This window comes from Hylobates moloch, unplaced genomic scaffold (assembly GCF_009828535.3).
Source record: "Hylobates moloch isolate HMO894 unplaced genomic scaffold, HMol_V3 SCAFFOLD_8, whole genome shotgun sequence".
Taxonomy (NCBI): domain Eukaryota; kingdom Metazoa; phylum Chordata; class Mammalia; order Primates; family Hylobatidae; genus Hylobates; species Hylobates moloch.
Window position 1 is genome coordinate 49407665 of NW_026652283.1, and position 17295 is coordinate 49424959.

The 17295-nt window shown below is 40.6% G+C and overlaps 1 protein-coding gene across 10 annotated transcripts in view; it reads right to left on the minus strand.

Moving 5' to 3' along the window:
- The window catches only part of LOC116473135 (AGBL carboxypeptidase 4), a 1494771-nt gene that overhangs the window by 341158 nt on the left and 1136318 nt on the right, over nt 1-17295 (minus strand). For all 10 annotated transcript variants that reach the window (XM_032160791.1, XM_058443101.1, XM_058443097.1 and 7 more), the window contains one exon: nt 6532-6571. In XM_032160791.1, the coding sequence (XP_032016682.1) occupies nt 6532-6571 (40 nt within the window). The remainder of the gene's footprint in view (nt 1-6531; nt 6572-17295) is intronic.

Here is a 17295-nt window from a genome sequence, read left to right on the forward strand (position 1 = left end):
GAATGTAGACTCAGGAACCAGATGCAATGGTTCTGTTAACTTTTTGTCATTGAATCTGCAATATACTCAATATTCCCCAGGTCCTATACTGAAGATGTGGGTAGAGGCAACTGCAAAAACCATCACACAGGGAGATGTGAACACAGTGGGAGTTTGAGGGGTGAGAAAAGAGAAAACCAGAAAATTTCCTTCTCAAAGTGATCTTACAAATTAAAATTTCAAAACACATGAAGAAATCGAATGCTAAAAATGATACTAAACAAAATCAACAATTGGAACTTGAATTTCCTCCAGATGAAACTTATTTTATGGAACAAAGATTTTAAAATAAGCATATTGAGGATGTTCAAAGAAACAAATGAAGACATTAAAACTGAACAAGAAATTATGAAACAGTACAGGCAGAAATAAAACAAGAACAGGTGGGTATGAATAAAATTAGAAATCTTGGAAATGAAAAAACATAGTCATTGAAATATTGAAAGAGACAAAAAAATCTAGACTAGACATGGTCAAAAGTGAATTTATAAATGCAAGTTACTTGTGAGGAATTCAAAATCAGTGCAGTAAGACAAAAATAATAAAAGTTATGAAAAATCAATTAAGAACCATGGAGGGCTACTTAATAGGATCTAGCATTTGTCCAATAGAAATTGTTGAAGAGAGTCAAAGGAATAAAGGATAAAAGCAATATTTGAAGAGTTAATTTGCCAATAATTTCTCTAAATTAAAGAAAGACATAGAATCTTAAGTGAAAAGTATACTCAGAGTATCAAGCAGGATAAACAAAAATAAATTCACATCTAGACCCAAAAAAGTGAAAAGGCAAAACATTCAGATTAAAAAATAATATTGAAACCTACCCAAGAAAAAAATAGGTTACCAAAACAATTATATGATGGCAGACTTCTCATCAGCAACTATGGATCCCAGAAGACAGTGAAAAAATAGGCATACTTCTCCACTGTGAATTTCACTGCTTTTGCATCCTCTATATGGGAATGCAAGACAGGCTTTCCCAGAGACTTTCCAGACCTTATATCACAATGCAACAACTATCATCTATAAGTCTTGGTACTCATGAATATTTTCAACTCCAGATAGATCAGTTTCATTCTGACACCCAATGACTATGCCTCCTTTCAGCAGGGAGTAGCCAGAATGAATATGGTGACAACCAAATCCCAACAAAATGAAATGGAACTTGGCAGTGGAGAACTGATTGTAATGGTGTGCCCCCATTTTTCTAAGAGATAGTTTATTTTTCTCTCTCTGTCTCTTCTTTTCTCCTTCCCCTGGTTTCCTACTTCCTACTTAGCCCTGTAGAAATGCAAATACAATCTTTTACCGCCCCTTCACCAGACACTCTCTACGGGGCAAATTTATCTAACTATGTGCCTAGAAGCTCCAACAAGGAACTCCTTCCCACCAGGAGACTGCCTTGAGAGATCACAGTTGATTCATAACCCAAAGTCCCACTACAAAAGTCTCTCCCACCTGGGGAGTTTTCAGCCTACTGCTGCCCATGAAGGCACCAGCAGTCGCCAGCTCAACTGCCCGGTTGATAAGGCACCAGAGCTAGCATGTGGACCTCCCCAACCTGCTCACTTCCTCCCCTGCATGCCATTCTCCTTTAAAAGTGCCTGCTTCTTCCCGTAAGATAGTTTTGGGATTAAAAGTCACTTAAAAAAATTTTTTTTTTATTTTTTTTGAGATGGAGTCGCACTTTGTCATCCAGGCTGGGTGATCTCCGCTCACTGCAAACTCCGCCTCCCAGGTTCACGCCATTCTCCTGCCTCAGCCTCCCGTGTAGATAGGACTACAGGCGCCCACCACCACGCCCGGCTAATTTTTTGTATTTTTAGTAGAGATGGGGCTTCACCGTGTTAGCCAGGATGGTCTCTATTTCCTGACCTCGTGATCTGCCCGCCTTGGCCTCCCAATGTGCTGAGATTACAGGTGTGAGCCACCGCGCCCAGCCTAAAAGTCACTTTCTTTATATCAGACTTCATTTTTGTTAACTGGACTCTGCAAGTGGCAAGTGACTGAACCTGCATTTTGGTTACATCACTACACATATATGTATCCCCCCAAAATGTACTGCTGTTTTGCATGCTTTTAAGCTTATATAAATGGTATTATACTCCAAACAAAGAAAAAATCCTTAAAGTTCAAAGGAACGTCCTCCTCAAACTCAAATTTATACCTAGCCAAGTTATCATTCCAGACAGAAGTCAAAACAAGAATATATACAGATTAAGAGGGTTACCATGGACTCTCACTAAAATAGCTATTAAAGAATGCACTTTGGTAAGGTAATGTAGGAAAGGCTTGATATACAATAAACAAAAGAATGCAAAAATTCATAAACTATGTAGGAAAAGTCAATGAGCTAATAATAATAATAATACATTGTTTTCCTTTTTGCAAAAAGTTTAACTTAGTCTAAATGAGAATAACTAGGTGACAGTGTTCAATAGGTGGTTAAAGCATGTAAGGCTCTTTATGTGGCTGAAAGAATGCTAGAAAATCGCAATAACTGTAGACTTTGTTGTAAGAAAATGTATAGCTAAGTATATATCCACATATAACCAGTTAAGGTTAGAAATAAAATAGATAGCATCCAAATCCACAGAGAATGCAATAAAAAAGTCACATATAAAAACGTTTAAAAGGCAGAAAAGAAATAAAGTGAATGATAAACAGAAAACACAAATATGGTGGTAGAAATATGTCTAAATATATTAGTTATTATAATAAGTGAAAATACATTAAATTCACCTGTCACAATATAAGGATTATTATACTGTATTTTAAAAATTTAATTGTTGCTTTCAAAAGATAAGCATGAAAGGCAAAGGTCAAAGGATATTGCCCCATTAATTATTAAGATGATATGAAAATTAGAATTTATTATAAATGAGACAGTGTTGAGTTGATGCAGAATTAAGCGTGGTAGGCCAATGCAATAGTATCGAGAAGAAAATAGATTTTGTATATAGTAAAATTGATAGATGACAGATGTGTAATTGCTAATGGGTAGAAAAAGGATAGACCAGTGGTTTATGGTGCTGAGACAATGAGTTATCCATACCTACACAAAAAAATAAATTCTTATTTCATATACAAAGATCAGTCCTAAATGAGACAAGTAAAGACCCAAGTGTGACATAAAACTTGAGAAATTTTAGAAGTAAATACAGGAGAATATGATATTTAGATAGGGAGGATTTCTTAAATAAGTCACAAAAGTAAAACCTATAAAACAAGAGATCGATAAATTCAACTACATTAAAAAAATTTTTAAAAATAATATCAAAACACATCATGGAAAAAATTTAAAAATACAAGCCATAGTCTGGGAGAAGATGTTTGCAATGTATGTAAGTGACACAGTACTGATATTCAGAACAATAAACTCCGAAAAATCAATAAAAAGAGACAACCCAATAGAATACAGGTAAAGGATATGAAAAGTCAATTCACAGAAGAAACCAAAGTGGACAATAAAGATATAAAAAGATGCCCTATCTCATTGGTCATTAGGGAAACATATATTATAACAGCAATGAGATACCATTTCATATTCATCATGACAACTGGCAAAATTTATAAGTCTGACAATTTCAAGTGTTAAGGCTGCAGAGGAATGAAAACTCTTACATTCTGCTATTGGAAGAATAAATATGTTCAGTTACTTTGGAAAACAATTGGTAATTATGTAGTTAATTTGAAGATGCATATAATTAATAAATCATTTTCCCTAGAGAAATTCTCACACTCATACATAAAGAGACATGCACAAAAATGCTCTAAGCAGCATTATTTGCAATCGCAAGTGGCTATAACTAACCTACATTCTGATCAATAAAATGGATAAATTGTAATTCAATCACATATGGAATATCTAACAGCAATTAAAATAAATGAAGCAGAGCTATGTATGTCAACATAAATGAATCTCTATAATATAATCATGAGTAGGGAAAAAGTCATAGAATGACCTTGATAGTGTGATACCACAGAAATTTGTAAAGCAATACCAGTTATATTTTTTAATACATAGATAAGGAAAAACATTGAATTCATGACAGTGGTTACCTGTAGGGTGAAGGGACAAAGATGTATTAGGAAGGAGTATAGAATAGTCTCAATTACATTTATACTTTTTTTTCCAAAAATAGGTGACTCTGGCATATAAGGCACATGTTGATATGACAAAGCCAAGGAGTTGGCATGGGGGCAATAAATGGCTGTTCATTATATCTCTACTCTTTTCTGCATATTTGAAATTATTCACAATAAACAAAATAAGACTTTAAAGAAGGTATCAAGCAGATTAAGGCTTTCAAATTCCCGATCAGCATTTCAGAAGGCTCCCGGTCTATGACTGGCCACATCACACTGCAGTTCTGTTGTTGAAAAGTGGTCTGGGGAGGAGTTCAGACAAGCCAGTACCTCCTATTGGCAGAGCAAGAGAGGTAGCAAGCTGATTCCTAGCTGCTGCAGCTCCTGGTGAAATGTAGAATGGGGGTGAATTTGATAGCACAAGATAGTGAATGAAAGTCCTTTTGACATGGAATAGAGTCATCCAGATAATAGCATGATCCAATGGTGCTTCCTAACTTTTCCAAGTCATGGCACATATGGATAATATTTGTCTGACACATTGGAGTGGAAGCTACCACCTAGGGGGCTTCAGTTGCCCTAGGTCCTACCTGTGTCCCTGAGAGCTGAGTGAATCAGTATCTCACAATATCACACAAGTATAGCCCATTTGCAATACACCAGTGTACCACAACACACCTTTTGGGATGCCCTGGCCCAGAATGTATTCTTTTCACATCTAAGAGGAGGGATAATAATGAACCACTCAAAACTCTGGCAGTGCTGATTTTTTTTTCAATCCCGAAGCTGTTTAAATGGACTGTACTAAAGAGTCACAACTACTTTGCTTGAATTTGTGAAGTAGTAATTAGGAACAGAAAGAGGTTGTACAAAAGAAATGCACTTAACAGAGCCTGAAGATTTCCCCCTAAAGCAGCTGAAGACAGATCAACAACTCTCTCCAATTCATACTTAGGTATCATATCAGGGTGTGACCTGATGAAACTGAGATGTGGAAGCAGGCAATATGGACAGTGTATTGTGGAGTAGAACAGGATGCAATTAAAAGCAATTAAACTGTATCGGACATAGATAATCCCTCACCACCACCTTAGGAGGAATTGGTAGGTCATACAAGTGAGCCACTCTAGTCATGTGAGCCCATGATTTGGAATTTCTATATATGTTAATCATATATATGTTAAATGTAGGTCATTCTATGGAAGAGAGTAAACTTTTTTTGAAATAATTCTATCTTTATTCTTCTGAAGTTTCAAGCTCAAAGAGTTCTATCAGGTATAGAACTATAGTAAGGTCACCCAAACTAGTGACTGCACCTTACAGTTGCAGTCACTTTTTTATGCAATAGTTATGTAGACCAGATAATTGCTAGGATAGTGACTGCAGAGGGCAATATCTCAGTCTCTTTGAAAGTGAGGCACTGGCCCATGGATACAGCATGGTAGGCTTGGTGGAAGGAAGGGCTGACATAGTTCAGTCATGCTGGTTACTAATATATTGAAACATATTCAAATGTATTGGTAATTAGTCATCCCCTGAGACCCACAAACCTGCCGTATGACCACTGTGCCACACTAGCTCCTCCTCCAGGACCCCATCTCCCCACAGTCCAGTAACCAAAGTGTTAATGCCTAACATAGCAGATGGCTGTTAAATATTTTGAATATCACCCATGGATGAAGATAACCACCACATAAACTCTCAAATGCTCACTAACCCTGCTGGCACCATCATCCCCGTGACCGTAAGAGAGAACAGTATCTCTTTTTGTCCAATTTTGCCTTAAGTTTCCAAACCAGAGTAAAATACCTCTCTGAAAGAACTAAACTGCTCAGCCTCTCCTAGGCCAAATGTCAGCTATAGAGGGGAAAAAAGACCTTTTAATCCCATGGTCATGGTCACAGCTTTTTGGGGGGACCTGACCTTCCCTTAAAAGTGGAGACAAAAGTCATCTTGACCCTCTACACAGCCAACCAAACCTGCTCACTTTCCCAGACTGGCCCAATCTTATGAGCCATCCTCCCTTCATTCCATGGCACCTTCCAAGCAGATTCTCCATTCCACATGATTCTAAAACTTATTTCTCAGGAGACCAGGACACTTCCTTAACACCTCGGCCCAACGAGTGATTTGGAGAGAATTTGACCCTAGAATATGCAGCAACATCCAGAGTATCAGCCCTGCCATCCATAGTCAAGAGGAGGCAGCACAGGGCTGGCAGGGGGAAAATAAACTGTCTATGGAGCAGAGGGTAGGGGAGGAGAAGAATCGTTCATGGTGCGAGAGTTCTGCTGTTCATTCAGGGAGTCAAAAGAGAAGGGCAGGAATTGCATTTGGATAGGCAACAAGGCATCATTCAAGAAATAAGGGAAAAGCCAAGGCAGAAGGGCCACGCCTACTCACCAGGGCTGGTTATCGTCAGGAGGTCAAGCTTTCGTTGTTGCTGCAAAAGAAAACACACTGTGAGGGCACTGATTTGAGCCAGAGCCAAGATTGTGCTTAGCAGGTCAGGGCGGACATGCAAAGAGGATGTTTGGACATACTGCAGGGTAAATCATACTGAATGTGGTACTCACTTCCAATTCTGCAGAGAGGATTTGTACCCTAGAGACAAAGGGGGGTGGATGGGCTTTTTGTTTGTCTTTGGAAGCATAGGTGGTTAGAGCTTAGAGGTCTCTCAGTCAAATTATACCATACTTATGGAAAACGAGGCCCTGTGCAGAATGTGGCTCACCTAGAGCCACAGAGAAGGTCCCTTTCCAGTTTCCCAGTCATGGGCTCATTCTTCTGTACCAGATAGCTTTAGATTTCCCTTTGCTCATACTGGCTGCACTGGTTGAGTGTCCGATATATTGGCAATGCTCTTTGCCTTGAGTGCCTGTCTTACTGCCACCCTCTAGATACTTCTTTTTAACCAAGATATTTCCAGATTGGTTTCATTCTGAAGTCTGCTCATAATACTATAACAATTTCAATTAGTGATGACCAACCATTCCTTTTCTAACTGAATCCTTATCCTTTTTTTACCACACAATATTCACACAGAATAATTTTTGTCTAGCACACTAGGCTATAGGGATGAGGCAGCTTATGTTTGGAAGCAACTGGCCTTGGCTGCCCCAAAGGCTGAGGTGATCAATATCTCAAAAGGCCTGTTCCCTATCACAGCACAGCTACTGTCCTAGACTGGATGCCATGAAAACCTGAGGGTAGAGAAGTGGGTACAGGAGGCTGCAGCTGGTGAAGTGGTGAGCAGCCCTCTTAAAGACTTGAGTCAGGGTTCCTTAAATCCCTGTCCTCCTGCTGACCTCTTTCTCTTTCCTACACTTGATTTTCCCTAAATAGTGTTGGAAATCTGTTTCTGTTTTCTTAAAAGAGGTCCAAACAAATTCCATTTTGAGAGTCACTGCTCTAGATTACAAATTGCAGGAGCTTTCAATCACCTAGTATTTTGTGCAGCGGAGGCCTTGCTATATTTTACCTCCCCTGCATTTCCCTGTTTATCTTGCCTCTATCCAAGAATGGCTTCCTAAAATTCTGCCTAAGCAGAAAGGAGAAGGCAGAAACATTTTAAAAGTACTGACTGTGGTAAGGCACAGTACTAAGTACTTTGATGTATCAATTTTTTTCATACTCCTGGCAATCGTACAGGAGAGAAGGACATGATATTTAGAGGGGAGAAACTGTCTGTCCAAGACATCTTCATTAAATGGCAGGGTCAAGATTAAAATTTAGTCAGTTCTGATTCTGACTCTAAAGTCCAAAATATGGCAATGAATATAAAACGTCTAGCATGATGCCTAGTACTTAAAAGGTTCTCAATAAAAAGATCTATGCAGTATTGATGTTGTTGTTATTACAGAATATCTGATCCTTGGTTTATATAAGATGGCTCTTACTTTTTCATGAATTTTACTTATTTAAAGCTCAGAGATTTGACCTGCCACGAGGGCAGGGACCCCGTAAATGTCCCCACCAGTTGTATGAACTGCTTCTGTTTCATCTTCTTTCTTGGTAGAGAACCCACTACTTTTTTTGGTTAGACAGCTCTACTCTGAGCAAGGTTAAAAGCTGCTTCCTGATGACACAATCACTGTTTCTAGCTACTTCAGTCCATGACAATAGTTTGGAGAGCTGAAGAAGATCTGTGTTGTCTTCTCTCCAGTCTAAATATTCCCAGGTCCTTTGTCCTTTACTCATAAGACCGGGTCTCAAATCTCCCTCTCCTCAGGGTCACCCTCCTTCTTCATTAACTTTGATCTGTTTCAGTCAAAATCTCTGTAAGATTTCTCTACCCCTGGCTTCAGTGACTTCTCATGTACCTAAAAGGAGCTCCAGATCCCTCCAGTGCCTTCTCAATCACACATACCTGTTTTCCTGCCAACTCATAATTCATTCCAGTTGACATTTTCAAGCCAACAATGCAACTCTAAGATGTCACTAATCTACACAGTAAGAACATATCCTAGCACTGATATGAAACACCCACCCACGCATGCGGGCTAGAAGGAACGCTGGAGCCAGACCTTCTTCCTTCCCTAACATGGAACCAGGCCAGTGGGACATCTGGCTTAAGCTGCCTTTGCCAAGGCCAACCTATGTGGCTTGGCGCTTTCTTCATACATAAGGGAAGAATCCATCGTGTCCTTTTTTCATACACTTGACTTTGTGATGATCACAGTTGGTGAATATGGCCTATTTGTCTGAAATGTATTTTTTTCTAATTAAGAACTATTGCTAAATGGCAACTCTGTGCCTAGGATTCTTTAAAGAAAAAAGGGAAGAAAACCTGACAGAGTCAGACAGGCCTGGGCTTGTGTCCTGGCTTTCGGTGTCTGGCCTCAAACTTGGCAACTCTAAAATGAGCAAGTGAGGCTGAAATGCCATCAGTGACTGGGAGCCAAACACAACCAGGTAGTGTGCTTATGGGCTCCCTCTTCTGGTGTAGAACTCCCTGAGAACCTGTAGCTAGCACACTGGGGGCTCAAAGGACAGAGTCAGAATTTAAAAGGGACCACATTTTCAACTATCCTCTCACATTGCAATTTTCTGTGCATGTGTCAGTCTTCCTCACTAGATGAGGAGCATCTTAACGGCCTAGAACATCTATTATTAATTTTAGTAAAGTCAGTACATGTCAGAGTACCCCTCAGTAAGTATTTGCTGGACTCAACTGAACTAGTCCCCAAATCCACAGACATTATCCTTTCAAACCTCCATGGCTTTGCTTATGCTATCATCTCTGTCTACCCTCTTGAAATCTTCCTGAAGATCTCTCTTCAATTCTCAAGATTTCCATGAAGTCTTCTTTGAACGCCACCTCCCAAACCTAACCACTTTATCTCCCTTCCTCAGAACAGAATTTCACACTTTGTTCTTCCAATACATCTTGCAAAGCCTGTCTCACTAGGATCCTCAAGTAGGATCCTAGTGAGAAAGACAATGAAGTCAGTATCATGTACTGTCTTCATTGTCTGTCTTTGTCATGTACTGTCTTTCTCACTAGGAGAAAGTATCATGTACCGTCTTCATTGTCTGTCTTTCTCACTGATCCTACTTTAGGACAGGGCTATGTCATTTCACCTCTGTGCCCCCGGTTCCCAGAACAAAGGTCTGGAAGGAATGTTTGATGTCATCTAGCTCAAATAAATGTTTCAACTATGCTGTTACGCCTCTGCAATGACCCTGTTGATTGGGAATTAATCAGCATGGAGAGTAAACATGCTCTTTCTCTTCCAAGACTTTTCCCCTGCTACATCTTTGGGGTTTCTTCCCTTTAAGATTTTGCTCCTGCCATTTCTGTAGCCAGGAATACTGTCAATCCATCTCCTCTGGGAGGGTTTCCCTTCTTTACTCTTGCCCAGAGGATTACTATCTCTCCCCACTCCTACAGCTCCTACTGTCTGTACCACCTCTGTGGTGATAAATTAACACTAACCTGGTGTTAAGCCCCTTTAACCTACAGATCCCTGCCATATGTGTGCACCACCTAGTGGCACAAGCAGATATGCGTAGGCTGTTGTTTTAACCTCTAGCTCTTAAAACAGGATTACAAAACCTGCATGTTCTAGGTGCAAACGAAAACAAAAGTGTATGTTCCAGAACGACTCTGCAACAATTTTTAGCTAAGAAACTGGAATATTTAAATAATTCCCTCAAAGTCATTCAAAAATAAAAGGACTGAAATGAAGTGAAAATTTTCCTTCCTAGTCTACCAGGCACAATCATCTGAGATTGCCAATGAAAACTGTGGGGCGTTTGTAAAAATAGAGCACATGGTTTATAGAATTTGACCAATAATGTACAATCAGCTATATACAGAGAGGGGCATGTTGGACATAAAGAATTACCAAATTATTATAATTGGTTGCCAACTGAGGGAGATAAGAGCCTTTAATATGGATGGTAGGATAGGGAGGAAATGAAGCCAGTAAGGTAGGTGGCAGGTTTAATAGGCAGACAGGGCCTGATGACTCTTGAACCACTTGCTGACCAAAAGCTACAGTTAAGGAAGGCAGAGTCTTCACATGTGTAGTAGTGGTTGTGTGTGTGTGTGTGTGTGTGTGTGTGTTTGTACGTTTGGGGTCGTATGTATGTTTGGGGTCGGGGAGAGGACATTCATCTCAGACAAAGAAATTCCACATTTGGATGGAGGGGAATGCATCCAAGTGTGCCTGTGCCGGATTCTATCGACTGCTGAAGGAATGTGGGTATGCCAGCGCTGGATCAATCACGAGTAGATAGGTGGACTCCTGGCTGTGTATGACCCCTGCATCCAGCCTTCCCTGATAAACATGGTGCCCCATGGACATTCAGAGGAAACCAATTTCTTTGCTTAACCACTGTGTGGTGAATGCTGAGTATGACCTCATAAGGACAATGGAGGGTGGGGATTCTAAGGTCAACAGGAGTAACCTCTGAATTGGGTATCCAGGGATTGCCAGAGTGTCTATGGTGGATGCTTAAGGAATGGTCCACCAGCACCCTTGCTCCAGGAGTTATCCATTTATTCCCCCATGCATCGAGTGAGTGCTATTATATTAGTACCATGTCGCCTCACCTCTAGTCACAGTGGACTTCTCCAAAGGTGGAAGTCCTAAAAGCTAGGCTAATTAGACACCTTACTCAAGAACTTTGGACCTTTTCTGGATTCAATTATTCTCGTTGAAAACTATAGTTGTCCTAAGTTAAAGAACCTATCTTTAAAATTTTCATAATTATGAAAATCACACATGCTGATTTTTGTCATTTTCCAAATTTCCAGAAAATTCAGAGTAAAAGTAGAAAAATTACTTTGAGTCAACTGCAACCGAGAACTGGGAATATTTCCAGAAAATTCAGAGTAAAAGTGAAAAGTAATGAAATCCTACCACTGAAAGAGAACCATAGTTAATATTTTGGTGTATTTTCTTATCATCTTTCTCAGTATGTGTATATATTTAATGATATTGTATTTATATATAATAAATGAAGTACAATTCTAATCCTGTGCAACATTATGTTCATATAATTTTTCATCCCAGGCTGCATCTTTGTTTTGAAGTAGGAGAGTGTAAGTCACATATATTTATGGTCATAGCTAATACATTTGATCTAACAACTGTGATTTTGTTTCTAATCTTTTTCTTTTCAGGGAAGGTAGCATTAATCAACAAGATACCAGTAGGATAAACACTTGCTTATTTTGTCACAAGGAGCCAGTTTGAAAAGCCCAGCTACTGCAGCCTACCAATATAGATAAAGACTCCTGAATCTGGGAGACTCTTCAAGCTATATTCAACTTAGAAGATACTCTTTTATTTTTTCATATCTGAAGCCCCTATGACTGCAGTTACAGAAAGCATTAAAAACAAACAAACAAACAACCAAGAAAGCATTCTGAAGAGTGCTGGATTCAAATCAGACAGACAAAGGTGAATTCTGATTCTATAACCTCTGAGCTCTGTTATCCTAGGCAAGCTACTTAAGCTAGCTGGCAATGAGGTACTCAGCCATAAAAAGAGTGTACACCAACCTCCAGGGGCCTAACAGGAAGGAGAAGCAAAGAGAAAAAGGAAGAATCACTCTAAACTGGGGAGCAACAGGCAGAGTGGGGGAATGCACTGGTTGAATACTAGGATTTCCGAGTGCTGGCCACAGCTCTGTGTCACCTCAGGCTGAGCCTTTGGGCTTCTCACTATCTGGTACCTAGCCCTTTACCATGGCCGCTTAAAGATCTCCCAGCTTCTAGTTTTCTTTCCTCCAGGTCATCCTCCACACTGCAGCTGGAGTGAGCTTTCTAGAATGCACATCTTAAAACTCATCGGGACTCCTATAAGACAAAATCTTAGCCTTAGGTGGCTATTGGAGGACTTCTATAACCTGGCTTCTGCCTTCCATCTCTTGTCCTCTCAGACTCTGAGCTCCAGCTACGATCAACCACTTCTGGTTGCCAAATTTGCTGTGCTTTCATCATTTGCCTTTGCACATGTTGTTCCCTCTAATTGGAACTACAACCCCATACCCAAACCAGTGAGGAACTAACAAATTCCTGCTTGTTATTTGGCTCTTAACTTATGCCACCTCTGCTGTAAAGCATTGCTTAACTTGCCAAGGCTGTGCTAGATAGGGTCCTTCCCCTGTCCTTCCCCATCAGAGCACCATCACATTGTATTTCCGTGACCTCCTCACTCCTCCTTTTTCTCTGGTGGTTGTGTGAGTTTCCTGAAGGCAGGGGCTGTGCCCTCTTTATTTCTCTCCTCTTAGGGACTAGCCTAGCACCTGACCAACAGATAATGCTCAATTCAGATTTGGTGATTACTTGCTCCCAGGATGGCAACTAAACAGGGTCCCACTGAATTGGTCACCAAAAGAGGTCTTTAGTTTTACCCCTTGTCTTCCAATAGGCACACATCAACATACCCATACAACACTCATGCACTACCCCCATAATTTTTGTGAAAACTCTGTTTCTGTCTTGGGGACCCAGGAATTGGGCCACAGAGAATTTGGCCTTCTTCATCTTGATGGGTAGTTACGAGTCTATGGTTAAAAATTGACTTTTCGTTTTGGTCACGACTGCATTGCAATTACCTCCCAGAATGAGAAGGGACGTGTTGTTCCGGGAGCTCAGTGGCTGGTTTGATGTGTGGGGTTCTGCGTGGTAGAAGAGAATAGTCACTGATTATGTGTTCTGTTTTGCTTTCTGTGTTTCGTGCAAGATAGCTATTTGGGGAAAAGTCAGTCTTTCACGGCATAGACTGGAGATGATTTAAATAAGAACACCAGTAATCCCCAGGCATTCTCCTGTCACTCCAGAAGCCAGCCATCAGGGGGAGGACTTGGGGATCAACATTCTCCAGAAACAGGGGCCACAGGGGCATAAGCACACATTTGGCTTCAGGGCTCAAGCCCTTTCCTTTCCTGTAACCCCTCCCTTCTCTGCTCAGTTCATTCCCTCCCCCAGCCATAGTCACTTTCTAGGCATCTAGGGATCCCATGCCCCCTCCCTGCCCTATCCCCAAGTGTAGCCTGCTTCCTGGATATACTTTATGTGGGACAGGCCTCTCTCCAAACTCACTGCTTCTAATCTCTCTTACTCCAATCTAGCCTCTTCACTGGCTATAGGACTGATCATTCTAAAATTAAATTTGCTCTTTTCTTTGAATAATGTAATGATTCCCATTGCATTTTTGGGAAGACTAGATTTCTTAGTTTGGTATTCAAGGAGGGTGCCAAAAATCTCCATGAGTTGTATGTGTTATTTGAAAAAATAATTTTTACATTATAATATTTACATCCAAATATTACATACTTGGAAAACAAACCAAAAATACCTATTATTTTCAGAACCAAGTTTCAGACAATAAAGTGGGGCCTGTAATTATGTCAGTGAGTGTGATATATAGCAGACTGATTCTCATCTGGCTGGAGGAAGGAGTGGGGAGGGGCCAGTTTCCTCTGTGAGGAAAGAGAGGAGGGATCATCGAAATTTGGGAAACACTACCTCAAGGCCCTGAGCTCATGCCCACCCCCAAACCTTCTATATGCAAGACCATTCTGTGCACCACCACCTTACCTGCTTCTAACCTTGGCTCCTGCCCTTGATAAGATCTTCTTTCTACCTCTCCTTTTGCTGAACAACTGATGGGCAACATGGCTTTCCCAGATAACACCTTGCCTCAACTCCATGACTCTCCATTTATTTATTTGTTAATTCAACAAATACCAATGAAGCATTTGCTATCTATGTGCCAGGCATCTTGCTGGGGATAGAGTGAGAAAGACACAGTCCCTGCCCTCAAAGAGCTAGCTAGACAGATAGAAGACAGATATGTTAAGCAAATAATCACACAATATGAATTTATTTTAATTATGGTAAGTGCTCCCAAGAAAAATACGGGAAAAGGTATTCTGATGGGGGTTCAAAGTATCCCTCAAGCTTCACCTTGGTCCACTGACTGATACCTGGATGCCATACCCGATCACCTCTCAACCTCACTGCCTTCAGGGGAAACATGAACAGTGGCTGAGGCTCACCCTCCCTTTCCAGGACCTACCCTCATCAGAATAATAAAAAAACGCTTTAGCATTTTACTCAGAGAGAGAGTGGACAAGAGTGGATATCACTCAAGGCTGAAATAAAATCCCACAACTAGGGGTTATAATCCAGTGGGAAGCAGAGTGGGGTAGCAAACAAAATCTCGGCTGCACATGTGAGATTGCTTCAATATATTTTGCAGAGTAGTTTCTGCTCCTGTAACTTTCTTTCATTGGAAAATTCAGGCGTGCAAGTGTCTTTCGTCCCCAGGGCAACTTAAACGAGCATCTTGGTTCAGCCTCTGGCGGCCAGCACAAAAGCAGGGCAAGTGGAAATAGAGAGGAGCATATAAAACTGCAAAGACAATTTGCAAGTAGAACTAATAGCTGCTGTGGCTGAAGCAGCTGCCATTTGCTGAGCACTTTGTATGTGCCAATCCTCACAACAGCCGTTTGAGGCAGGTATTGTTGCCCTTTTTTACAAATGAAGAAACTTGCTCAAGGTCACAGCTGCTAAGTGGAAAAACCTATACTCAAACCCATACTGATTGCCCCTGAAGCCTACGCTCCATTAGTCGTGACAGCAGTTAGTTGTGAGGGATGAGGGAAAAATCTTGGCTTATTTGCAGGTTTATAGGCAGAAAAGCAGCATGAATTGCCGTGGGTGACACCACACACCTGGAGCAGCCTCTGCACAAGGGAGTGAAAGAAGCTACAACTCAAGTGTGATCTTTTGTACTTTTCCTCCATAGTGTTCACAATGTGAAATTCTCTATTAACTTGTGTTTATATTTGATTAATGCTATTCTCATTACATTCTAAGCTCCATGGCAAAAGGACAGTGTTTAAGTCTCCTGGCAGTGTGGGCTCTGTCTAGATATGTGTTAGGCGAGTGAATACAGAAACCTCGATCAAGTTCCTAAAGAGGACTGGATAAACAGCTGAAACCCTTACTCCTGCTGGAGAGAAATAAAACATGCCTCATCCTACAATCTTACACAGTCAGATGGGGGTTGTGCTAGAGGACTTCACTTTCCTCTGCTCTGGAGGAAAGACCCAGGTATCAAGAGGCAGCGAGAGGAAGGCTGTTCCAGTCATGAGTCAGAAGATTACATGCTAGGGCAGTAATTCTCTGCTCTAGCCCTACAAGGTCATGTGGGGACCTGCAAGAACAGATTGGTATTTCAAGTGACAGTAGGTTGTGCTCAAAGCTGACAAATGCCCACCCAGTGCACCCATGGGCCCCACAGCATCTAGGCAGTGATTGCCTAACATGTCTCATGTTACAGTTAGGTGCTTACATATGGGTCTACCTCCTCTCTCTTCATGTGCCACCCTCTGCCTTCTCTTCCAACATGAGGAACTGAGTATTGTTCATATATTGATAGTTTTTTAATACCTGTTCCCTGATGGGACTTTGAGAAGTTTGTTGCAGATGTGATGTTTTAGCTTATTGCCAGAGCAAGTTTCATGATTATAAATTATTTTTATATGTTTTGAATAAGTCCCATTTATTTTTGTGGAATCAAACTTTAGAATTAAGATATGCCTTTGAGGACTTCAAATGATACTTCAGTGCTATGATTACTCTTCATTATTAAGGAAGTTAAGATGCAGCATGCACGATGCTATCCCAAATCACACACTGCTGGGATGTCAGAGCAAGGGTCTTTGGAGATCCATTAGCCCAACTATTTTAAAGAAAAGTGAACTGAGGCCACAGAAGGAAAGGGATCTGCTCAAAGTCACCTGCCATATAGTTCTGCACTGTTTACTTATTTCCCTCCTTCCGTAGGGTGGACGAAGCAGATTTATGTCTATAACCCAGTGCCTAGAAAAGAACAAATGCCCAGAAAAACTTGTCAAAGAAAGCAAGGTAGTGGGGTGGTAAGTAGAGGAAGGGGAACCATTTAGTTCGTAATTAGTTCTGGATTCCAAAGTTATGTTATTTATTTGATTCAAGCTGTTTTAACTGAAGATTTACCAAGAGAGCCTCCTTTTAGACGTGGTAATTAATGTAGATATAATAAAAGGAAAGAAACCTAGGCTGGTGATGAGGCCCTAGCTACCTTCTGTCTCCAAGAGTGGGTCTGTTATGCTTGACATAGTCTTAAGACTATCAGGAAATCTCTCTGAAACACCACATTCTCTTTGTTTCTTTACATATTTGATTATTTATAATATACTAATTCCAAAAAAAGAATTTGAAGATCTTACAACAAAAGAAATGCAACAAAATAAAAATAATGCAATTAAAGACATGGAGAAAAAAAATAAGGATAGGCAAAATTAGATGATACTAGGTACAAGGTCATGACTCACAATTCATATCCTTAGTGTCCTTAGGAAGGGTATGCTGAGGCCTATAGGGTGGTAGGACTTGCCCCAGTTCATGTAGTGAAATACCAGCAGACTGAACTCCCCTGTGTTGAATAAGGATTAGGAGCACAGACATAGGTGAAATATGGTAGCAGGGAGAGCAATGGTGCCAGAATAAGATGCCCCAGCTCTGGGCCGTAGATCAGAGCAAAAAACAGACAACTGGACAAGTCCTAGCTTACACATTCACCAGCACTAGGGCCCTTGCACAAATGACTTCATCTCTCTCTCATTTTCACATCTCTAAAATGGGGATTAAATGGAATATAA